The sequence below is a fragment of the Panthera pardus genome, unplaced genomic scaffold (assembly GCF_024362965.1).
Source record: "Panthera pardus isolate Hobbes unplaced genomic scaffold, ASM2436296v1 HiC_scaffold_8, whole genome shotgun sequence".
Taxonomy (NCBI): domain Eukaryota; kingdom Metazoa; phylum Chordata; class Mammalia; order Carnivora; family Felidae; genus Panthera; species Panthera pardus.
Window position 1 is genome coordinate 95,278,186 of NW_026527013.1, and position 25,292 is coordinate 95,303,477.

At 35.7% G+C, this 25,292-nt stretch overlaps 2 protein-coding genes across 3 annotated transcripts in view; both read right to left on the minus strand.

The window, feature by feature from the left end:
- Positions 1-16,225, minus strand: part of CYP51A1 (cytochrome P450 family 51 subfamily A member 1) — a 55,353-nt gene extending 39,128 nt beyond the window's left edge. For both annotated transcript variants that reach the window (XM_053897137.1, XM_053897136.1), the window contains exon 1: positions 15,996-16,225. The gene's annotated coding sequence lies outside the window, so the exon portion shown is untranslated. The remainder of the gene's footprint in view (positions 1-15,995) is intronic.
- On the minus strand, positions 1,611-24,746 carry LRRD1 (leucine rich repeats and death domain containing 1). Its single transcript, XM_053896728.1, is given in 9 exon segments — positions 1,611-1,797; positions 2,442-2,559; positions 2,701-2,758; positions 4,868-5,022; positions 18,703-18,734; positions 18,736-18,849; positions 22,628-23,221; positions 23,223-23,550; positions 23,553-24,746. Coding segments are annotated over 9 exon segments (2,673 nt in total). The 5' UTR covers positions 24,640-24,746.
- Positions 24,747-25,292: the final 546 nt, after the last annotated feature.

The following is a 25,292-nucleotide window of genomic DNA, read 5'->3' on the forward strand; positions in this document are numbered from 1 at the left end:
CTTGAAGGAAGACATACACATGGCCAGCAGACACATAAAATGATGCTCAACATCACTAACCATTGGGGAAATGCACATCAAAACTACAATGAGATATCACCTTATAACTGTCAGAATGACTAAATTAGAAACACAAGAAACAAGAGTTGGTGAAGATGTGGAGAAAAAGGAACTCTCTTGCACTGTTGGTAGGAATGAAAACTGGTGTAGCCACTGTGGAAAACAGTATGGAGGTTCCTCAAAAAATTAAAAAATAGAACTACCCCTTGATCCAGTAATCACACTACTGGGCATTTACCCAAAAAATTCAACAACACTAATTCAAAGGGATGCATGCACTCTTACATTTATTGCAGCATTATATACAATAGCTAAATTTGGAAGCAGCCCAAATGTCCATCAATAAATGAATGGGTAAAGAAGATGTGGTATAAACTGCTTTTTGGATTTACGTTATTTTAAATTCATATTGGATTTATCGGGATGGGACCCTATTAAAAATTGAGGGAGATCTGTAGAGGATTACTGATCTTGGCTCTGGTTTATATTTAACAGAGCTCTCCCCTTCCTAATGGAGAAACAGTAGGAATGGTACATGAATTTCAGTTTTTAAGCTAGCATCTAAAACAAAATTGCCCTGCTTTCTAACTCCATTGAAAGTTACTAATGACCTTATTACCTATAAATCCTGGGTTGTATAAAAGCATTACATAAAAAAGAATTTAAAAATTTTTTTTCTAATGTTTATTTATGAGAGAGAAGAGAGAGAGACAGAGTGCAAGTGGGAGAGGGGCAGAGAGAGAGAGACATAGAATCTGAAGCAGGCTCCAGGCCTGACGGCAGGGCTCAAACCCACAAACCATGAGATCATGACCTGAGCTAAAGTCCGGCACTTATCTGTCTGAGCCAACCAGGTGCCCCTATAACAAAGAATTTTTAAGTGGAATTATTTCTTTTTAAAAATCATTATCGGGGCGCCTGGGTGGCGCAGTCGGTTAAGCGTCCGACTTCAGCCAGGTCACGATCTCGCGGTCCGTGAGTTCGAGCCCCGCGTCAGGCTCTGGGCTGATGGCTCGGAGCCTGGAGCCTGTTTCCGATTCTGTGTCTCCCTTTCTCTCTGCCCCTCCCCCGTTCATGCTCTGTCTCTCTCTGTCCCAAAAATAAATAAAAAACGTTGAAAAAAAAATTTAAAAAAAAAAATAAAAATCATTACCAAGGCATGTGGGTGGCTCAGTCAGTTAAGCGTCCAACTCTTGATTTTGGCTCAGATCATGATCTCACAATTTGTGGGATTGAGCCCCATGCTGGGCTCTTACTGATAGCACAGAGCCTGCTTGAGATTCTCTCTCTCCCTGTCTCTTTGCCCCTCCCCCGCTCTTTCTCAAAATAAACAAAATTTTTTTATTATTATCATAATTCCAGGGCAACATGACAAATACACAAACCAGTGTCTGTGATATTTTATTATCACAGTGATTAAAGTGAGAGCCATAAATTATCATTATCTCTTAGGAATGCATGAAAAGAGACATGACATGCAATTCTCTTTTATCCGGTTTCAATTATGTAAGTACATTATAAATTTTCAGTTTTTATTATGAGTACACTGTTCAGAATTTAATTGCACCTGTAAAAACTTTTAAAGCTGTTATTTTGTCCATAATTTCATATGCTCCTATCATCATTAGTGCCTGAGTTAGTTGGTCTGTTAAAGCAGCTGTAGTTAGTGACAGGTTGTTACTTTCTGTTCTCCACCTATTAAGTGCTTGGCGGACTCTCTCACTTAATGAAACAGTGCTGAAAATTTTAAAGATAATATTATTTTAGTGACCAATTAAGAACATTGTTTTAAGTTACTTCAATATTACTCCCCTACATTTTCAAACCAATTTACCTGATTGAAGTGAGGATTAAATTAATTGATGAAGAAAGTTTATATAAAATTTAGCACAGAGCTTGGCAAATAGTAAATGAACGTTAGCCCCATGCCAACTTTCATTTCCTGGTAGGAAATCAATTCAATTAACATTCAGTTCTAAGAGAGATTTACTCAAGATCTCAAAACAATAATTGTGGGTTATTTATTCTCAGGCAGTGTATTACTGCTATAGTACTACATGCTTAATAATTTAATCGCATGACACTCTCTTAGTTAAATGTATCTATTTTACCAGTGGAGAAACTGAAGCACCTGTAAGTTAAGGGACTTATACAAGGTCACAAAACTCGTTGCGATTTAAAGCCAAGAAGTTTGCCTTGAGAGCCCTTACTCTTAACTACTCTACTCACATGATTCGCAAATACATAGTAAACTAAAATCAGAGTCTTTTACAGCAAATTAGAATTCATGTTAATATGACTGTTTCAAAACCTTATAATATCAATATGATATAAATCAACATGAGAATAAGCTTATACCACATATTGTCACTCATACATACCTCTTTGTAGGCATATCTGTTTCTGAGATTGCCAGGCTTAGTTTTTGACACAAAAAATTAAAATTTGTTTCAGTGATATTTTTGGCAACTATGTTGAAGATCTTCTTTAGGATTTTCTCTACATTTGAACATAAAAGAAAATATAAGCCATCTCTTTTGAAAAATATACTCTACTTTGGGTTAATATTAAATCTGGGTTCCTTATCCTGTGCTCCTATCAAATGTCCATGTCAAGTAAAATTGAAAAGAAGATGCAGACCTAATTTACAAACTGAAATTTGAATCATTTGTTCTATTTTTTCTAAAATCTGAATAACCTACAACATAAAATGGCCATTTAAAAGTATATTATAAGTAACCTCAAAGTGATTTTGAAACCCTTTCTTTAATCCTTTCACGGTTTGAAATGAATTTAACTCTTTCCTTTGATTCTGGCTTCTTAATGGGCTTCTTCATGTACCATAATGTACCACATCTACTACAGATATAGTGTGTATATGTATATTTTATATTCAAATGATTTATTTAATGAATGCTAGCTTAGATGTAAGTAGAGAGTTTTTAGGTGTTTTTTTTTTTTTTAAGCTTCTAACTATCTTGGACTAGATTTATTTTGTTGACTAAGGTACTTTGGGAAGTTTCAAGAACTATCAATCTCCCACCCCTCTATAATCATCTCAATCCCTCAGGCTAGATTGTATGCTAATGCTATAAATGAAAATCCAATATCCTAAGCAAAATCATAAGGAAGAAACCCCATGTTCTTTGTTAATTGGGGAATAAATACATTTCTCATGACAATTTCCTCTCTACTGTCCCTGGGTGCCTGCAGTATGAAGGCCCCTTGAACATAGAAAGGAAAGGGGCACCTGAGTGGCTCAGGCAGGTAAGTGTCCAACTTGGGCTCAGGTCATGATCTCATGGTGGTTTGTGAGTTCAAGCCCCGTGTTGGGCTCTGTGCTGACAGCTCAGAGCCTGGAGCCTGCTTTAGATTCTGTGACTCCCTCTCTCTGCCCCTCACCTGCTCGCACTCTGTCTCTCTCTCTCTCTCTCTCTCTCTCTCTCTCTCTCTCTCTCTCTCTCAAATATAAACATTAATTTTTTTTAAAAGGAGACAAATGACTAGGGTTCTCTCATTTTTGCTGACTTTGATCTGTTGCCATTTCCCATTGCACTTTCCCCATTGAGGATAGAATGACATGAGTCCTCCCTCCTTGGGAACTTGAGTAACAGAATTTTAGCAGGGAAGTTCAATTGTGTAACTATACAGCCCTTCTCTAAAGTACTGTATTCCTAACAGGAATACTTTATGGATCCTTGGAAACTTCTAAAATTTATTTTATAGAAATAGTTACCACAAAATATTCCTTTTTAATGAAAATAATTAGGAGAAACAACTTGCTTAGCAAGTTAGAAAAAACAGCTACTGTGACTTTTAATTTTATCTCTTAGGTTCCTTCCATCAGTGAGGCCCAAATCTTGCAAAAACTTCTGACTGGTAGTGATGCATATGGATGTATATTGTGGCTTAAAGATACTGTATATTTTTAGTGACCCTACCACTAGATTATGAGATTATGCTGATGCAAGCTTCTGATTACACAGACAGGGAACATAGTAGAATGATTTGGGTGGAGAGTTTTGTATATTCCCTTTCCCCAAATCTGGATCAGTACTTATTAAATTGATTTAATACTTCTTAACTACTGCGTTGAATTGGAGGACCAAAATCTGAATCCAGTCTAAGGACTGGCTATAAGAAACAAAGTCAGAGTCCTAGCAAAAAGCTTAGTTGTTGGGAATCTAGCCCCAAGGAAAAAATTGGACAGTGAAACTTCCATCCCAGAGGCTTGGAGAAACCAGTCTCCATCTGGTCCAGTGGAAAGACACTTAAAGAAAATGGACCTTCTGTGTGAAATAATCAGGGACAACCAAAGGAATGCTTAAGGACAAAGAATGAAGACTACCCACAGACTGCAGATAGGTGATCATAGTGGGCCAAAACCTGATTGGTTTCAATGGAAAGATGGAAGGACTTTCTTCAAGGCCAGATGAGAGTTTTAGAGCAACTATTTATGGTGATACAGATCAAAACCAGTGAATAAATTTTTGTGTGGAATATCTAAGTTTGGCCACAACCATAATGAAAAACCTGTTGAAGGGCATTGAGGCCAACAGGTGGAAAGCAGCCCAACCCCCCACTTGGGTTTGCCTGTTTTCAATGGTTTAGTTTGTGTGGACACAGATTAAATAATATGAATTATCAAAATAAACTCCTAACCTTCAGAAAAGGGAAGATAATGAATATTTTCATGCCTATGCCAGATTGAAAACCTCTAATGAAAGCAAACTATTTTCTAATTTATAGATTATACTAGAAAATGACATGTAAACTAGTCAATCACTCACTTATCACTTACTTATCACTTATCTGCCCTCTCTAGATAGTGTGCAATTGTATAGAGTTGTTTTCCTTTACAGATTTCCATTGGAGGTCTTAGCAAAGTGTTATCATCAAAATTTATCTCCTTCAGTGAAAAAAGGTTGTGTATACCCCTAGGCAGATATGTCAGATTATTTCCTAGTAGAAAAAAATTATAATTGAATTATACCTTTCTGTATAAAGAAAAATATGAAGATAAACAACTACTTATGGAGCATTTACTGTGTCTCACTGGCACAGTACCAGAGGACCCTCACAGTGCTGGCAGATGTAAATTCTTACTGAAGTCCACTTGCTAGGCATGAAAAGGAGGATGTATAGAAACTGAGCTGTGGTTCCATTCTCTCAGAGGATGGAAAAATAAGTTAAGAGGCTGTCCTCTTATAGTACGGGAAAGGATTTTACAGAGTAAGTGTGATGGTAATTGTTTAAGGATAATTAGATTGTTTAGAATAATTTCAGATTTACAGCAAGTTGCAGAAATTGTAGAGAATTCTTGAATATAGATTCCTCATCCAGATTTAGTTTCCCCTAATGTCATCATCTCACATTATCATATTATATTTGTCAAAATTAGGAAACTAACATTGGCACATTACTATTAAACTTCAGACAGTTTTGGATTTCATTAGTTTTTCTATCGGTGTCCTTTTTCTGTTCCAAAATCCATGCCAGGATAACACATTGCATATAGTTATGTCTTCTTAGTCTCCTCTGGTCTGAGACAGTTTCTCAGTCTTTCCTTGTTTTTCATGATCTTGACAGTTTGAACAGTACCGACTAGGTATTTTGTAGAATATTCCTTAGTTTGAATTTACCTCATATATTTTCTCATGATAACACTTGGGTTATGGGGTTTTTTGGAAAGAATGCCACAGAAGTGAAGAACTCTCATCACATCACAGCAAAGGTACCTAATACCTGTATGACATCACTAGCGATGTTAAGCTTGATCCCACAGCTAAATTAGTGTCTTGCCAGGTTTCTCCAATATAATGTTTTCATTCTTTTCTTGTCCATACTCTATTTTTTTGGAACTGAGTTCCAAACTAAGCTAAGTCTAGTCCACCATCAAGGAGTGCGAATTAAACTCTAATTCCCTAAATATGTTTTCAACATCACCTTACTCAATATAAACTGAACATAAAAAGTAAAATTGTGGTAACTGACAAGGTAAGAATTTGTAATCATTTAGAGAGGAACTGGCCTAAAGTTTGCCTTTATTTATACATTTATAGTTATATTATTTATAGTCATAAATAAAGAAACCTGTTCCTTTTAATGAAGAATGGCATTCAGAAACCAAGATCTGGGGGCACCTGGGTAGCTCAGTTGGTTGAGCATCCAACTCTTGATTTTGGCTCAGATTGTGATTTCATGGTTGTGGGATAGCTGTGCACTGGGCATGGAGCCTGCTTGAGATTCTCTCTCCCTCTCACTCTGTCCCTCACTCCCTTGCTTGTTCATGCTCTCACTTTCTCTCTCAAAAAAAAAGAAAGAAACCAAGATCTGGAGATCTGGATACTAGTTTTGCTCATTGCTTTTGGGAATGGGTATGTGCAGATAGATGTACAAATACATACCTACATATGTATATGGGGTTTTATAAACATTGTAAGCCCATAATTATAAAATATAATGTTTATGCATATGTATAATAAATATAAGTCACAACATATAGTATTTAGGGTTTGACTTTAATTTAGCATAATACATTAGAGATTTATTGGTGTCTATTGACATACCAATAGTTTGTTCCTTTTTATTAATGAGAAGTATTCCATTATATGGATGTGATAATTTATCCATCCACTAAATAAGTGATGTTTAGAATGATTCCACTTGTTGGCAATAATGAATAAAACCACTCTATATATTTGTACTCAGTTTTTTATTGAATCTAAATTTCATTTCACTTAAAAGTGTAGTTGGAGTGTGATTGATGGGTTGTATGGTAAATATACATATAACTTTATAAGAAATTATGAAACCGTTTTCTAGAGTGTGTACCCTTTTGCATTCCTACCATCAGTGTATCAGAGTTCCAGGTGTAGTTCTTGGTACTGTCAGATTTTAATTTTAGTTATTCTAATACAAAGATCTCATTGTAGATTTAATTCATATTTCTCTCATACTAATGATATCATTATATTTTCTTATGCTTATTTGCCATTCATATACATTCTTTGTAAAGTGTTCACAATTTATGCCAATTTTTCTTTTTTTTCAAGTTATTATTTAAATTCCAGTTAGTTAACATACAGTATAATATTAATTTCAGGTGTGGAATTTAGTGGCTCATCACTACAAGTGCCCTCCTTAACCCATCACCCACTTAACCCATCCCTCACTCATCTCCCCTCTAGTAACCTTCAGTTTATTCTCTATAGTTAAGAGTCTGTTTCCTGGTTTACCTCTTTTCCCTGCTATGTTCATCTACTTTGTTTTTTAAATTCCACATATGAGTGAAGTCACATGGGATTTGTCTTTCTTAGACTTATTTCACTTAGCATAATACTCTCTAGATCCATCCATGTTGTTGCAGATGGCAAGATTTCTTTATTTTTTATGGCTGAGTAATATTCCATTGTATATATGTCCCATATCTCCTTTATCCATTCATCAGTTGATGGAAATTTTGGTTCTTTCCGTAACTTGTATGCCAATTTTTATTGAGTTAACTGCTCAGTGTTGACTTTTGACAATTATTTTTTATATATTCAGCAAATATTTTCTTCCAGTCTGTGGCTTTTCTTTTCATTCTTTTAACAACACTTTTTGAAGAGCAGAGGTTTCTAATTTTGATGAAGTTCAATTTATTAATTTTTTAAGGATTGTGATTTTGGTGTTATATCTAAGAAATCTTTGCCAAGGTTACAAAGATTTTCTTCTATGTTTTTATCTAGCAGTTTTATAGGTTTAGCTTTTACATTTAGATCTGTGATTCATTTTGAGTTGATTTTCTTATATGGTATGTGGTGTGGATCAAAGTTTTATTATTGTTGCAGTTTATCTTGTTTTTTGGCTTCTGGTCATCTAGTTGCTCCAGCACCATTTGTTGAAAATACCATCTTCTCTGTTGAATTACATGTGCATATTTGTCAAAAATCAATTGACCATATATGCATGGGTCTATTTCTAGCCTATGTATTGTGTTCTACTGATCTATGTCTGTTATTTTGCCAAGACTACACTTTACTACCATAGCCTTTCATAAGGCTTAAAATCAGGTTTCAGGAGTCCTTCAACTTTGTTCCTTTTTCAAAATAATCCTAAAATTTGTATGAATTACAAAAGACCCCAAATAACCAAAGCAATCTTGAAAAATAAAAATACAGCTGGATGTATCACAATTCCAGACTGCAAGATATATTACAAAGCTGTAGTAATCAAAACAGTATGGTACTGACCCAAAAATAGATACATAGATCAACAGAATAGAATAAAAAACCCAGAAATGAACCCACAATTATATGGCCAATTAATTTTTGACAAAGCAGGAAAGAATATTAAATTGGCAAAAGAATGTCTCTTCTACAAATGGTGTTGGGAAAACTGGACAGCAACATGCAAAAGAATGAAACTGGACCACTTTCTTACACTATACACAAAAATAAATTTAAAATGGAATAAAGACCTAAATGTGAGACCTGAAACCATAAAAATCCTACAAGAGAACACAGGCAGTAACTTATTTGACATCAACTGTAGCAACTTCTTTCTAGATATGTCTCCTAAGGCCAAGGAAACAAAAACAAAAAGAAACTATTGGGACTTCATCAAAATAAAAAGCTTCTGCACAGTGAAGGAAACCATCAGCAAAACGAAAAGGCAACCTATGGAATGGGAGAAGATATTTGCAAATGACATATCTGATAGTTAATATTCAAAATATATAAAGAACCTAGGAAACTCAACACCCCAAAAATTAATAATCCATTTTAAAAATGGGCAGAAAACATGAATAGACATTTCTCCAAAGAAGACATACAGATGACAAACTGACATGTGAAAAGATGCTCAACATCACTGATCATCAGGAAAATGCAAATCAAAACTACAATGAGATATCCCCTCACACCTGTCAGAATGGCTAAAATCAACAACACAAGAAACAACAGGTACTGGCAAAGATGTGGAGAAAGGGGAACCTTGTGCACTATTGGTGGGAATGCAAATTGCTGCAGCCACTCTGGAAAACAGCATGGAGGTTCCTCAAAAAGTTAAACATAGAACCTTATGATCCAGCAATTGCACTACTAGATATTTACCCAAAGAGTAAAAAAATATTAATTCAAAGGGATACATGCATCCCAATGCTTACAGAAGCATGATCAACAATAGCCAAATTATGGAAACAACCCAAATTTCCATCGACTGTTGAATAAAGAAGATGTGATACATGTAATACAATGGACTATTACTCAGCCATAAAAAGAATGAAATCTTGCCCTTTGCAATGACATGGATGGAGCTAGAGAGTATTACGGTAAGTTAAGTAAGTCAGTCGGAGAAACTGACTTCACTCATACGTGGAATTTAAGAAACAAAACAAAAGGGGAAAAAAGAGAGAGAAAGGCAAACCAAGAAACAAATTCTTAAATATAGAGAACAAACTGATGGTTACCAGAAAGGAGGTAGGTAGGGGTGTGTGTTAAATACGTGATGGGGATTAAGGAGTGCACTTGTAATGAACACCAGGTGATGTACGGAAGTGTTAAATCACTATATTCTACACCTAAAACTAATATTACATTTTATGTTAACTAAGTGGAAAATAGTATGAGATTGGCATAGGTTCAACATATAGACAAATGGAATAGAATTCAGAGTCCAGAAATAAATCCATATATTATGGCCAATTAATTTTTTCTCTAATTTATTTATTTTTTATAATTTACATCCAAGTTCATTAGCACATGGTGCAACAATGATTTTAGGAGTAGATTCCTTAAGCCCCTTACCCATTTAGACCATCCCCCCTCCCACAACCCCTCCAGCAACCCTCTGTTCTTTATATTTAAGTCTCTTATGTTTTTTCCCTCTCCCTGTTTTTATATTATTTTTGCTCCCCTTCCCTTATGTTCATATGTTTTGTATCATAAAGTCCTCATATGAGTGAAGTCATATGATATTCATCTTTCTTTGACTGACTAATTTCGCTTAGCATATGCCCTCTAGTTCCATCCACATAGTTGCAAATGGCAAGATTTCATTCTTTTTGATCGCCGTGTAATACTCCAGTGTGTGAGTGTGTGTGTGTGTGTGTGTGTGTGTGTGTTTATACCACATCTTCTTTATCCATTCAACCATCGATGGATATTTGGGCTCTTTCCATACTTCGGTTATTGTTGATAGTGCTACTATAAACATTGGGGTGCATGTGTTCCTTTGAAACAGCATACCTGTATTCCTTGGGTAAATACCTAGTAGTGCAACTGCTGGGTCATATGGTAGCTATATTTTTAATTTTTTGAGGAACCTCCATACTGTTTTCCAGAGTTGGCCAATTAATTTTTAACAAGGGTACTCAGATCATGCAAAGGGGAAAAATAATCTTCAAAAAATGGTGCTAGAATAACTACAAATCCACATGCAAAAGAATCATAGTGGATCTCTTACCTCACACCAAATATAAAAATTAACTCAAAATGAATTAATAACTTAAAGAGATGTTTTTATTTTATTTTTGAGAGAGAGAGAAAGAGAGACAGAGCATGAGCGGGGGGGGGGGGTGGTGCAGAGAGAGGGGGAGACACAGAATGTGAAGTGGGCTCCAGGCTCTGAGCTGTCAGCACAGAGCCCGACGCAGGGCTCGAACTCATGGAGTGTGAGATCATGACCTGAGCTGAAGTTGGACACTCAACCAACTAAGCCACCCAGGCGCCCCAAACATAGGGAAAAATCCTAGTGATCTTGGATTTTGCTAATAGATTTTTAGTTATGACACCAAAAACATAAGCAACAAAAAGAAAGACTAGATGATTGGAGTTCATGAAAATTTAAAACTTTTATGTATCAAAGGACATTATCCAGAATGAAAAGGCAGTCTATAGAAAGGAAGTAATTAATTGTAAAACATATCTGATAAGGATCTAGTATTCAGAATATATAAGGGGCTCTTTCAACTCAGCAACAAAATAACCCAATTAAAAACCAATTTAAAAATGGGCCACGGACTTGAATAGACATTTCTCCAAAAAGATATGCTTATGGCCAACAAGCACCTAAAAAATATGCTAAACATCATTAGTCATTAGGGAAATTTCAATCAATACCATTTCACATTCATTAGCATAACTGTAATCCAAAACTTGTAAAACAACAGATATTGACAAGGATATGGGGAAACTGCACTTGTTGTACATTGCTGGTGTGACTGTAAAATGGTTCTACCTCTGTGGAAAACAATTTGACAGTTCCTCAAAAAATTATACAAAATTACCATATGACACAGGAATTCTATCTCTAGGAATATGCCCAAAGAATTGAAAACATACTGAAATAAACACATGTGTGAACATGTTCATAGCAGCATTATTCACAATAGCCACAAGATGAAAGCAGCCCAAATGTCCATCAGACGACGAATGGATCATCAAACTGTAGTATATACATACAGTGTAATACTATTCAGCCATAATAGGAACTACTCATACAAGCTACAACATGGATGAAACTTGAAAACATTAAGTGAAAGAAGTCAATCCAGAAAAGTCATATATTATGCAATTCCATTTGTATGACACATCCATAATATTAGGCATCTTCATAGAGGTGTCCTGCACATTGATGGTAACAAGAGGGAGAGGAGAGGGGAGAACAGAGAGTAACTGTTTAATAATGAGTAAAAGCTTCCTTTGGGGTTGATGAAATGTTTGGAACCAGATAGAGGGAGTGGTACATTGTAGTACTTTGTTAATGTGCTAAATGACACCAAAAATGTTCACTCTAAAATTGTTAATTTTATGTTTTGTGAATTTCACCTAAATTATAATAAAAAACACACTTAGGCACAACATAGTCAAACTGCTGAAAACCAAAGATGAGAACATCTTGAAAGCAACTAAACAAGAATAGTTCAACAAGAAGACAGAAAAAGAGTTAACAGAGGAGAGAAACAGAAAACAAGTGGTGAAATGGCTGATCTAAATCCAACTATACCAATAATTACATTAAATGTTCATTGACTGAATCCTCCAGTTAAAGGCAGGGATTGCCAGAAAGGATGAAAATCAAGGCCCAACTACATTTTGTCTACAAGGGATGTACTTTATTTTTTAATACTTAGCTAATCAGTTATTATTTTACTTAGAGAGGAGCAGAGAGATGAGAGAGAATCCCAAGAAGGCTCCATGCTGTCAACGCAGAACCAGATATGGGGCTTCATCTCATGACTTGAGCCAGAATCAAGAGTCAGAGGCTTAACCAACTGAGCTATCCAGGTGCCTGAAAGGGATATACTTTAAATATAAAGACACAGATATGTTGAAAGTAAATTGATAGTAAAGATATACCATGTGAACAGTAAGGTTAACAAAACTGGAGTGGCTATCTTAATATTAGATAAAATACCCTTCAAGATAAAGATTATTACTGGAGATAAAGAGGGACATTTGGGGATTTCAGATGATAAAAAATTTATTAGAATTGAAAGTCATAATAATCATGTATGTGCATTTTCTTATAACAGTTCTTCAAAATACATGAAAAAAGTTGACAATGAAAGCAACAAATACACAATTACACAACCATAGTTTTGGATTTTAACACTATTTTCTAAAGCATAACAAGATAATATACCAGTAAAGACAGAAGATTCCAACAAAACTATCAACCATCTGGACTTAATATGATATTCATAAAACACTGTAGCTAACATTTCAGAGTATATTTTTTAAAGAGTGTATAGTGTGTGATTGCACTATTGATGGGAATGTAAACTGGTGCAGCCACTCTGGAGAACAGTATGGAGGCTCCTCAAAAAATTAAAAATAGAATTACCCTATGACCCAGCAATTGCACTAAGTAGGTATTTTCCCAAAGGATACAAAAATATAGATTTGAAGGGGTACATGTACCCCAGTTCTTATAGCAACATTATCAACAATAATCAACAATAGTCAATAAATGGATAAAGAAGAGGTGGTATATATATACAATGGAATATTACTAAGCCATCAAAAAGAACGAAATCCTGCCATTTACAATCATGTGTTTGGAGCTAGAATGTATTATGCTAAGCAAAATAAGGCAATCAGAGAAGGACAAATCCCATATGATTTCACTCATATATGGAGTTTAAGAAATGAAGCAGATGAACATATGGGAAGGGGGGGATGGAGAGGAGAGAGGAAAACAAACCACAAGAGACTCATAAAATAGAAAACAAACTGAGGGTTGATGGAAGGAGGTGGGTGAGAGATGAGCTAGATAGGTAATGGGTAGGAAGGAGGGCACTTGTTGTGATGAGCATTGGGTGTTGAATGTAATTGATGAATCACTGAATTCTACTCCTGAAACCAATATTACACTGTTTGTTGACTAAAATTTGTATTAAAAAAAAGGGTGTATGGTGTGTTTATCAAGGTAGCCTATATGCTGAGCCATAAAGCTAGTCCAAATAAATTTAAAAGGATTAAAATCAGTTTTTTATCTGACCACAAGAAAAGAATTGCTTTTCTGCTAAATGTTTATCAACAGCAGAATATGAATAGCACTGAGAGTGAATTGTCCACAGCCACCCAGAGTAACATGAGTGAATTTCACAAACATAATGTTGAGTGAAAGAATCCAGGTATAAAAGAGTATATACTTCATGACTTCATTTAAGGCCCACTATTGGAAATCATGATAGTGTTTACCCTTGGTTGAGAGAAAGGGGAAAAGTGGCTGGAATGGCATAAGAAAGGGTTTCTGGGAATGTCTTGTCTCTTGATCGAGGTTCTGAAATATGGGTTTGTTCAGTGTGTGAAAGTTCATTGAGCTGTATACTTAAAATATGTACTTTTAAAAAATTGAATTATAATTGACATATAACATTTTAGTTGCAGATGTATAACATGATGATTCAACATTTGTATATTGTAAAATGGTCAACATAATAAGTCTAGTTAACATCCATCACAACACATAGTTACAGGGTGCCTGGGGGACTCAGTCGGTTGAGTGTCCAACTTCTTCTCAGGTCTTGAGGTTCATGAGTTTGAGCCCCACATTGGGCTTGCTGCTGTAAATGCAGAACCTGCTTTGGATCATCAGTCCCCCGCCCCCCACCTCTCTCTCTGCCCTTCCCTCGCTTGCCCTTTCTCTCTCAAAAATAAATAAGCATTTAAAAAAACACATAGTTACAAATTCGCAATGAAAATTTTTAGGATCTATTCTTTTAACAACTTTTAAATATACCAAAAATATTAACTATAGTCACCATGCTGTACATTACATCTCAGGACTTACTTATTTTGTAACTGAAAGTTTGTACCTTTTGTTACCCTTTATCCATTTTGCCCAGCTCCACCTGTGGCAACCATCAATCTGTTCTCCTTATCTATGAGTTCAGTTTTTAGATTCCACATGTAAGTAAAATCATACAGTATTTGTCTTTGTCTGGCTTATTTCACTTAACAAAATGTCCTCCAGGTCCATCTATGTAGTTGCAAATGGCAAAATTTCCTTCTTTTTATGGTTGAATAATACTCCATTGTGTGTGTGTGTGTGTGTGTGTGTGTGTGTGTGTGTGTGTACATGCCACATTTTCTTCATCCATCCATCCATTGATGGACACTTAAGTAAATAACGCTGCAATGAACATGAGGTGCACATATCTTTTTGAGTTACTGTTTTCTTTTCCTTCAGATAAATACCCAGAAATAGAATTGCTGGATTATATGGTAGCTCTACTTTTAATTTTAATTTCTTGAGACAGTATGTACTCTTTTTGTTATGTATATTATACTTTAATAAAAATGTTTTTAAATATGGGCAGCAACAAAGTGAGAGAGAGAGGCTATAAAGGTAGGAGTCCTTTCAGAGGCTGTTACATTAGTACGTGTAAGCAATTGTGCTATTTAAAATATTTAACAACTGGGGTGCCTGGGTGGCTCAGTCGGTTGAGCATCCAACTCCGGCTCAGGTCATGATCTCATGGTTTACGAGTTCGAGCCCCGCGTTGGGCTCTGTGCTGACAGCTCAGAGCCTGGAGCCTGCTTCAGATTCTGTGTCTCCCTCTCTCTCTGCCCCACCCCCATTCATACTCTGTCTCTCTCCCTCAAAAATAAACATTAAAAGGTATATTTTAAAAGGTATATTTAAAAATTTAACAACTTATTTGGCACAAGCACTGACCCATCAGAACAGACGCCAGCTGTAAACAACAGATAGAACAGTACTAGCTTAACTAGCTGTCTTACAGGTAGGAGAAGATGCAAACCTGCAGGGTAGAATTATCAAGGCCTGTAGAGAGAACTGTAAGGCAAGATAACTGTCCTTCTCCACGAGGACAACCACAGGCAGTTTACATGCCAATCTACTTCCTTTCATTTGTTATTTTGGCTTCTTGGAGAGAGGCTCCAACATCTGTTTAAAACCTATATTGCATCAGTTTTTGTGCTTAGTAGTTAACCGTTTAATCCTCACAAATCAAAGAGTAGATATCATTTCCATTTACAGATTAGGAAACAGAAGGTTAACATTAAAAAAAATTTCCTGTTGAAAGATGGAGCTAGAATTCTAAGGTCTGTTCCACTCCAAAGCCCATGCTATGAGCCCATGCTATAAATCCCTTTCATTGGTATATTACCTCACATTTGTGAAACTATTTTCATAAGTTTTATCTAATTATATTCCCACAAGTCTGTGAACAAGCAGAAGTTATAGCTTTCCCATCTTGCTGACGGTTCATAAGGGTTATCTTCCTAAATTTGCTAGTTTGTGACAGAGACGATTATTTCACAAGAGTATATGAACATCTTTTGCTTGAATAATGCTTTCACAGTATGCTACCTGCTTTCAAAGTCTCATTCAGTCTGTAAACAAATCTATAGCATGGATATTCCGGTTAGCTTCATTTTATAAATAGAGGAAACAGAGTAAATGACAAGACTCGAACTCACCCCTTCTAAGTTCAAACTTGGCAATAAAAGCTGGTGACTTGTAGCATGCCAGTTGCTTAGCGACTGTCACTTAGCTCCAAACCTACTTCTTTGCATTTCTTGACAGTTTTTCTTTTACTGTCACCCTGGCAACACTCAAACTCCATCAGCAACACGAACTGAAGTTTGTACTTGTCCCAACCCTCACAGAACTAGCGCTAGCGCGCGCGCAGTCTCTCCCACGCACCCGCGCACTCTCTTCTTCCTCTCTCTCCCTCCCTCTCTCTCTCTCTCTCTCTCCCTCCCCTCCCCCCCCCCCCCCCCACCAACCTGAAGTGGCCAGAAGCTGAAACTCCTGCAGCAAGCTAAAACTCCCTCACTGTGAGATCATGACCTCCGCAGGTGCCTCTCCTGCACTGTGAGATCATGACCTCCGCAGGTGCCACTACCCGCCAATCAGTACTGCAGCCGCCAATCAGTACTGACTGCAACGCAGGTCATGATCTCACAATTCAGGAGGTTTTTTTTTGGGGGGGGGGGGCAAGAGAGAGACCCCTTCCTTCAAGCTTCTGAGTGTTCATAATTCTGTCTTTTCTACTTTATTCTCTTACCCATAGGGTGGTTATTGCTTCCTGCCATTGCTACTTTACCATGAACTTTGAATTCTCTTTCACTCTTTCACTTCTGTAGTTAACAACATGTATATATACTTAGTTATTAAGTTGTGATTTCTGTCTCCTGGTTGGATCCTGACATATATTTTTCTAATTCTCATGTGGACCAGCAGAGAACAGGCAACACTTGCAGAAAAGTCTTTGATCTTCCCATTCTGTCTTGATTCAGTACCAGAAAGCCTCCAGAGAATTATGCTTCTGATGCGTCGTTGTATTTTCCAGTGGGTCAGAGGGCTCTTGTCAGCCTCTGATTTTTTTGTGTACAAATAGTAGTTGAGTGGAGTGTATCCTGCCCTTGGACAAACTAGGTAACCTTAAAATATAGAAAAACTTGGCCGAAACACAAAGGTTGAGCAAAAAAATTCAGTTGCCAGACTTTTTACAACTCACTTCAAGTTGTTGCAAAATTAGTAAAATGACTGATATGTACCCGCACAGCCAGCTTACTGGGAGTTTGGGAGGTTCAGGAGAAAAATGTCAGTTCCGTTATATCTAAGTATTGATGCATTACTGTACCTTTTACTGTGTTACTAGGACAATTGACCAAAAAAGATGACGTTTGTTGTTTTATTCTGAAAATCCTCTAAATCTAAGAAGATGCAGGGCTCTGGTTGTAAACACTACTTGCAACTGAAAGATAAAATTTCATAAATACAGTGGTTCATGTGTTTAGCTGGTACAACCACTGGAGATCAATTTGCCCAAATCTGGTAAAGTTGAAGATGTGCATACCTTCTGATGCAGCAATTCTACTTATAGCTATATGCACTAAAGAAACTCAAGCAGAGGTACACAAGGAACATGTACAGGATGTTTATAGTAGCAAACACATTGGAAACAACCTAACTGTCTACCAACCAGGTAATGGATTGTTATTTAATCATATAATTGAATATCATGTAGGATTTAAAGTGAATGAAATAAGTCTATGTATATATTAATATGGATTAATTTTAGAAATATGACAAATGAAAAAAGCAAATTTTAGAGTAGTAAATCACTATCATATAGCATGATAAGATTTAGTAAAATTTAAAAACTCAAAATAGTATTACTTGTTTATGGTTATATATATGTATGAAAATATGGAAGGAAAAAAGATACGTACCAATTTCAGTATAGTGGTTACTTCTAGTTTGGGTAGAAGGACAAAAGAAATTTCAACTCCATTATTTTATTTCTTAACAATTAAAAAATATATCGAGTAAATATCACAAAAATGTTAACATTCCTTATATCTGGGAGTAGGTACCTAGGTATTTATTATTTTCTGTAAGTTTTTCATAATAAATTTTCTGAAAGCATTTCATAATAAAAATTATTTTTTTAAGTTTATTTATTTATTTTGAGAAAGAGAGTACGAGTGGGGAAGGGCAGAGAGAGAGGGAGAGAGAATCCCAAGCAGGCTTCATGCTGTCAGCCTGGAGCCCAACGTGGGGCTCAAATCCCATGAACCATTGAGATCATGACATGAGCCAAAATCAAGAGTTGGACACTTAAGTCACTGAGCTACCCAAGCACCACCATAATAAAAATTATTAAGAAAAATACCAATCTGGTATTTATTGTGCTTTGGAAAATCGTTTCTGATACCTTTAGAGTGAGTGATTTACTTTTTTGTTGTTATTTAATGATTTACTTTGTAGAAGACTATAAGGTATCTGAGTATTGTAGTGTACAGGGGTAGGATTAGGGGAGCCAGAAAGGAAAATACAGAAAATGCTGACCTAAGGTTGTGTAGGTAAGTTTGTGTAGAGGGAGAGATGAGGTCAGGTTCAGAAAGGGAAGAAATACTGAATGACTGGGTATAGACAGAGAGGACAGAAAAGAAATGAGAATATGTTCAAGGTGCCCAGTTTGGTTATAACGTCTTTCAGGAAAGCAACAGGACCTTATGCTGTGCTCTTATTTTCTGTACCTCGGATGTGCATTTCCTTCCAATGAGCGCTTAATGCATTATGTTGACTGCTGTTCTGTCTTGTCAGCAAAGTTTGCAACCTAGACACGAATACTCTACTTACTGATTATGCTTATTGATTACGCTTTACACTCGCCACTGAAATTTAGTTGCTGGAGATCATGTAAACAGAAACAATGATGGCAGATAACGTATTTGATTGTTGTATGCATTTAAACTAACCAAACTTCTCAATTCCCCTATATTTCTTGGAATCTCTCTGATTACATTATTTGAGATATCACTAAAATCCACAATATATTTTGTGGCATCCAAGTGCCTCCCCGGTCTGACCAATTCTACCCATTCAACCCTATGGCTTATTAACCCACTTTCCTCACTCTCCCAGAACTTGATGTCCCTTACTATCCCTTTCTTCCCTCCCTAAAGTCTTTACCAACTTTTCTGTACCACATTTTATCTCTTTATTTCTGTTCTCATCAGCAGTGCTTTTTAAAGTCCCTTGGTGTATTTTCCTAGGATTTTTAAATGACATAATATACATTTTATACTTTTTGTGTACACATTCCCAATCATGATATATTTTGAGTAAATGCTCAGTAAACCCCTTTAGAATGGACTCACACAGGTTGGCAGTATAGCCTCAAAAAAGCATTGCAAAATAACAGGAATTAAGATACCTTGATATGGTGAAGAAGAAATACATGTATTCAGAGAAAATATGGCCATCACAAATGGCTTTTGAAACAAAGGAAGTTCTACAAGTGAACAAAAGAATTTTGAATTGAGAAATAACCAAACAAGGTAAATACTGAATATTGTGCTCAGTGTTCTTCCATATATAAAGGAAGCATAAAAGACAGTCCCTAACTTAAAGGGGATTAAAATTTAGTTCAGGAAACAAAATACACACATATGAAACCATCAGAAAAGAGTATTAAATGATAGGTAAACCCGTGCCAAAATAAAGGGTACAATAACAGATATGTGGAAGTTTAGGGAATGTATATCAGTACAAATCAAAGAACTAAAGGAAATCTTCATGTAGCAGATAGGACTTGAATGTCCCCTTAAAAATGAATAGGATTGAGGGCACCTGGGTGGCTCAGTTGGTTAAGCATCTACCTTTTGGTTTCAGCTCACGTCATAATCTCACACCACGTGGGATAAATAAATACATATTTTTTTTTAATTTTTTTTCAACGTTTTTTATTTATTTTTGGGACAGAGAGAGACAGAGCATGAACGGGGGAGGGGCAGAGAGAGAGGGAGACACAGAATCGGAAACAGGCTCCAGGCTCCGAGCCATCAGCCCAGAGCCTGACGCGGGGCTCGAACTCACGGACCGCGAGATCGTGACCTGGCTGAAGTCGGACGCTTAACCGACTGCGCCACCCAGGCGCCCCAATACATATTTTTTTTAAAAAAAAGAATGAGTAGGATTGAGTAGAAGTCACAGGACACTTAAGGCAAGACAAATACCATGCATAAAAATGGGCCAGAGAGAAGGTGAACAGTAAAGACAGGTGATAGGAAGCAGAGGAAGGTATGTTTGGAGAAAGAAGATGGAACTGGGCTATGGCAGGCCTTAAGAGTTGGCCCTAGGAGGTAGGAGTCAGGTCAAGACAGGTGGGTAGGTTCATAATTTGACTTTCCTTCAGGCAAATATTCTTTTTTGCTATTTGCTCAACATTTATTAGATGAAGTACCTAAGAACTGTGTGCTAGTAGATCCACTATGAAAGGAAGACTCCTGTTGGGCATCCTTCACTTAGCAAAATAAAAGCCCTCTGATGAACCTGAACTTATCTTCTTTAAAATGACTGTTTAGTGACCATCTGCTGTTATAAATTAATCCTTTAGGCACTTCACTTTCACCTCAAGTAGGTTATCAAAGTGATATTTCCAATTATATATATATATTCTGAAAAGAGTTCCTATAAATCTTTTTTCCATCTGGTGATTTTTCTTTTTTAAAGGGTATCCAGCTTTATTTTACATGGTTGCCTACTCTTTCTTTCTTTCTTTTTCTCTCTCTTTTTTTTTAAAGGAAGCTCTATGCCCATTGTGGGACTGGAACTCACAGCCCAAGATCAAGAGTCGTATGCTCTATTGACTGAGCCAGCCAGGCACCCCATCTGGTGATCTTTGAAGTGATGTTGTAATAATGTTGCCCTTGGCAACCACTCGCCACAAGTAGGCTATAGGTATGCAGTCTGGATTCCTGAGAATAGTACTCTGTAATTTTCTCAGTAAGGAAATCTGATAGCTTTGACAAGTCCTGATGAAAGAGAAGACTGAATCAAAGAGAATACTCAGGAGGCTCCTGGAGTAGTCTAGACATGAAGTAAGTGATAACCATGGACCAGTTGGAGACAGTGACACTGGAAAATGAAGAAGTTGATCCAAGAGATTTTTCAGAGGAACAAATGAGATGATTTTGGTGTAAGTTTCAGTATAACTAGTGATGGAAAGGGAAGAAAGTTGATTTCATGATTTCTAGATTTAGTAGGTCTGAAGAAAGCAGCATTACAGACAGAAATGGAGTTGTGAAGAGAGTTACATTGGAAAGAGGAGTTTGATTTTGAAGTCATGTTGAGTTTGAGACAATAGAAGAACAGGGAATTTCCAGGGAAACTGAGAACTGTGGGATTAAAGTAGTAGTGGAGATCAGTTCCAGTTACGCAGATTTGAGGGTCATGTGCATGGTGTGGTGAGGTCTGGGATGAAGTTAATAAAAAAGAGGAGATTAAGGACACAACCTTGTAGATCTGCACAGTAAAATACAGGAGGAGAAAGTGAGAGGATTATAAATCAGACAAGGAATTAGTTGATGATTATAATGCAGAACCAAAAAGTGCCTGTTAGTGCAATAACAACTTTTGAAACACATGCATCGTTTTTCACTCCAGCTACTTAAGCAACTATTTCCTGGAGTAGCCTTTCTGGAAATGTATTATATAGCAGGTGTTAGGTTTAAAAGGGGTAAGTAAGTTTGGGAAATGTGAGTTAAATAGAGACAAACCAATTTCTTTAGTGCAGGACTCTACAGAGCTTTTAATACACTAACGTTCATTGTGATTCTTTAAGAGAAGAAACCAGTGCTTCTCAAAGCTATGTAATCACAGGAACCCCTCTCCCCCCTACCCCACCCCACCCACCTATTTTTAAGGAGCAGTTCACAGGACTAGTGTTTTTAAGGACAGACTTTGGGAAATCTTGCTCTAGATAATAGTCCAGCTCTATCAAAGCACTTTAATTTGACTGATGGTCAAATTAAACTTAGCCAGATAATAGCTGGGTACTTTTTGTTAGTTTACTAAGATCTTAATATAAATCAACATTGTTTGATTTTTTTAAGTATTTCCATAAAATTCATTCTTATGTTCAAGTAAAATGCTAAACTATAAGAACATTTATTCCATTTATCTAGCAGTTCTTTAGGAAAAGTTCCCTAAGGAAATAAAATATGAAGAAGGTTTTTTTTATGAAGAAGTTCATCATAGCCTTATATATGATGAAAAATTATAATATCTCTAAATACTTAATAACAGATGATTAGTTACATAAATCATGTATTGGCTCTAACAATTCATTACTGGGAAGATTTGTTATATTATGTGGAAATGCTTACATTAAGTGAAAATAGAAGAAACTAAAATTGAGTGTAGAAACTTTTTATAATTGCTTATATAAACCATATACATAAAAAAAAAACACTAAAAGTAAGGTGTATCAACATATGACCAGTGACCCATAGTAATATTTACAATAGTATCCTTCTGGAATGATTTTTTTTTTTTACTTTTCTCAATTTTTCCAAATTTTCTGTAATGTGTTTATATTATAATCCATGGCTTTAAGACTCCTTTTTATAATTAAACTGAAATAAAAAGAAATCTATAAAATTGACAGCTTTAGTTACTTAGAATTTCATTTTAATGAAATATTTTTCTATGAATCTTTCATGTTGAGAAATATATTTTTAAGGCATGTTTGGGGTTTAAAAGAAAAAAGCCTATTTAAAACAAATAAAATATTCCAGCTAATTTTAAAACATACACACATACACTACAGTTTAGATTCTTATCCCCTCCAATGCCAACTTCTCTCCAAGGCCAAAAATATAAGTTTCTTGCCTTTCTTCCATTTATCTGATTTATATTCAGCTCTTCCAGTGATTGAAGTTGGCACAGCTCAATAGGAAAATATATAAATTGATCGCTTGAGATGTTTAATTTCTGGATTCTTTTTAGGTTACAGATATCTGAAGGGATATTCTGTATTTGGTTTGTTGAAAGATCAAATACTTGCAAATTTTCTAAGGTACATACTTCTATAGGAAAAGCTTCAAATTTATTACAGCATAAAATCAGAACACAGAGTGATACCATATTGGAAATAAATGGTGGAATTTTCCTTATTTGGTTTTTACCAAGATCTAGATATTCAAGATTAATAAGAGAACATAAATACTCAGAAAATATGAGGAGTTTATTTTTATTTAACTCTAAATGAAGCAATTGTTTAATGAAAGATATATCCACAGGTATTTCTGAAATATAATTTCCATTAAAATTCAAATAATAAAGAGAATCTAAGGCACACAAACCTACTGGAAAATACATTATTCTGTTATAACACAATTCAACTTGTTATTTTTCTACAATTTTTTACTTCAATGGGAACATCTGTGATTGCATTTCCTGAAAATTCTAGACTGAACATACTATTAAGATGTGAGATATTTTCAGGTATTCTCGCTATATTATTTCTGTTTACATGGAGTTTTCTTAAATTTTTTAGCTTATGGATGTTCTTAGGAAGTTCTGTTAATTTGTTATTACTAAGACTAAGGCATTCCAACATTACACAGTGGGAAATTTTCTCTGGTATTTCTTTTAATAAATTTTTATCAAGTATTAGAATTCTGACTTCCTTAAAATTCTCAGTTTTCTGTGAAATAACTTCCAGTTTATTATCAGTTGGATTTCTTTCATTTTGAGCAATTGAAAAATCTCCACAGCCAAAAAAGTAAGTTGATTATGATCCAGTAAAAGTTTTTCTAAATGTTTAAGCTCCCTAATTTCTTTTGGCAAACTGCTTATCAGGTTTCCAGTAAGGTTTAGTGAAATTAACTTTGGAAGGAAGCACAGAGCTTTAGGAAATATTGTTAACTGATTATATTCCAGATTGAGAACCGTCAAGTTTTTCAAACTAGACAGAATGTCTGGTATATGTCTTAAGTTATTTTTAGCCAAACTTAAAATTTCTAAGTTTCCAAGACTTTCTAACCCAGAAGGAAAATTCTCAATATAATTGTTATTAAAAAAGAGTTGCCTGATATTCCCAACCTGTGATATTTCTTTAGGTATATGTGATATTTGATTATGACTGACATTTAGTATCCTTAAATTATGAAGTAACTGAATTTCAGATAGAAATGATGATAACCCATTTCCTTGCAAGGATAGAATTTCAAGTCCTAGCAGATCACCTGAGTCTGCCCCTTTAAAACTTTTGATTTAGGTCTCATCCAAATATAGATATTTTACATATTTGATTTTTACGATGTCCTTAGGGAATTCTTGTAAACCCTTGGCCTTGAGGTTAACTGTAAAGTTATCTGATCCTAAGCCAATTCCTTTCTGATTTTCCTCAGAGAGTTGTGCACTGTTTTTTTCTAATGTTTCATGAGATAAGCCAGTGAAAGCCTGATTTTCAGCAACCATCTCAGTCATTGATAATGGTGGACTTTGTGAAGTAGCACTTTTTGACTGAAAGGTGTCATATAGAGTGATTGTTTCAGAAAATTGAAGAGTTTTCCTTTGTTCTTCATTTCTCTTAGATTTATTTTTGGGGGACAATGCTGATGTATCATCATATATACCTAATTTATCATTTCTAAGATGTGTTTCACAAATCTGACTGGAAGGTTTCCCATCACAAACTTCTTCTAATGAATTTGATGTTTCTTTAATAAATTCAGGCTCTTCTGACCATGATCCAGATTCTTTCCTACATTGACTAGTGATATCTTCTAGCTCTTCTGAAGTACCCTCCTTTTCAGACATCTTATTTGCTGGTATGTTTTATACCAAAACAAGACTGTAACTCAATTTTAATTTTAATGTTAAATTTCTCCTTTGAACCTACAAAACAAATGTGGATGTTAAAAGAAGAGATATAATAAAGCTATCAAAATTACAAATTAATTTTAAAATAATTCGTTTTCCATAATGAATAATTTAATAGATATAAAATAATACATTTATACCTAATAAGTTAATTTTACATATGATTGCTTGTTAAAAAAATAGTTTATTGATTACATGCATGTATCACATGATACTTTTGAAATCACATTAAAATTATAGAAAGGAAAGGCATCTGGGTTGTTCAGTCGAGCACCCAACTTTGGCTCAGGTCATGATCCCACGGTTTATGAGTTGGAGCCCGGCGTCAGGCTCTCCAGTGTCAGCGCAGAGCCTCCTTCAAATCCTCTGACCCCCAATCTCTCTGCCCCTCCCCAGCTCCCACACACCCTCCCCCTCTCAAAAATAAACATTTGGGGCACCTGTCTAGCTCAGTCAGTTAAGCTTCGACTTTGGCTCAGGTCATGACCTCGCAGTTGGTGGGTTCAAGCCCTGCATAGGGCTCTCTGCTGTCAGTGGAGAGCCTGTTTCAGATTCTCTGTCCCTCTCTCTCTCTCTCTCTCTGCCTCTCC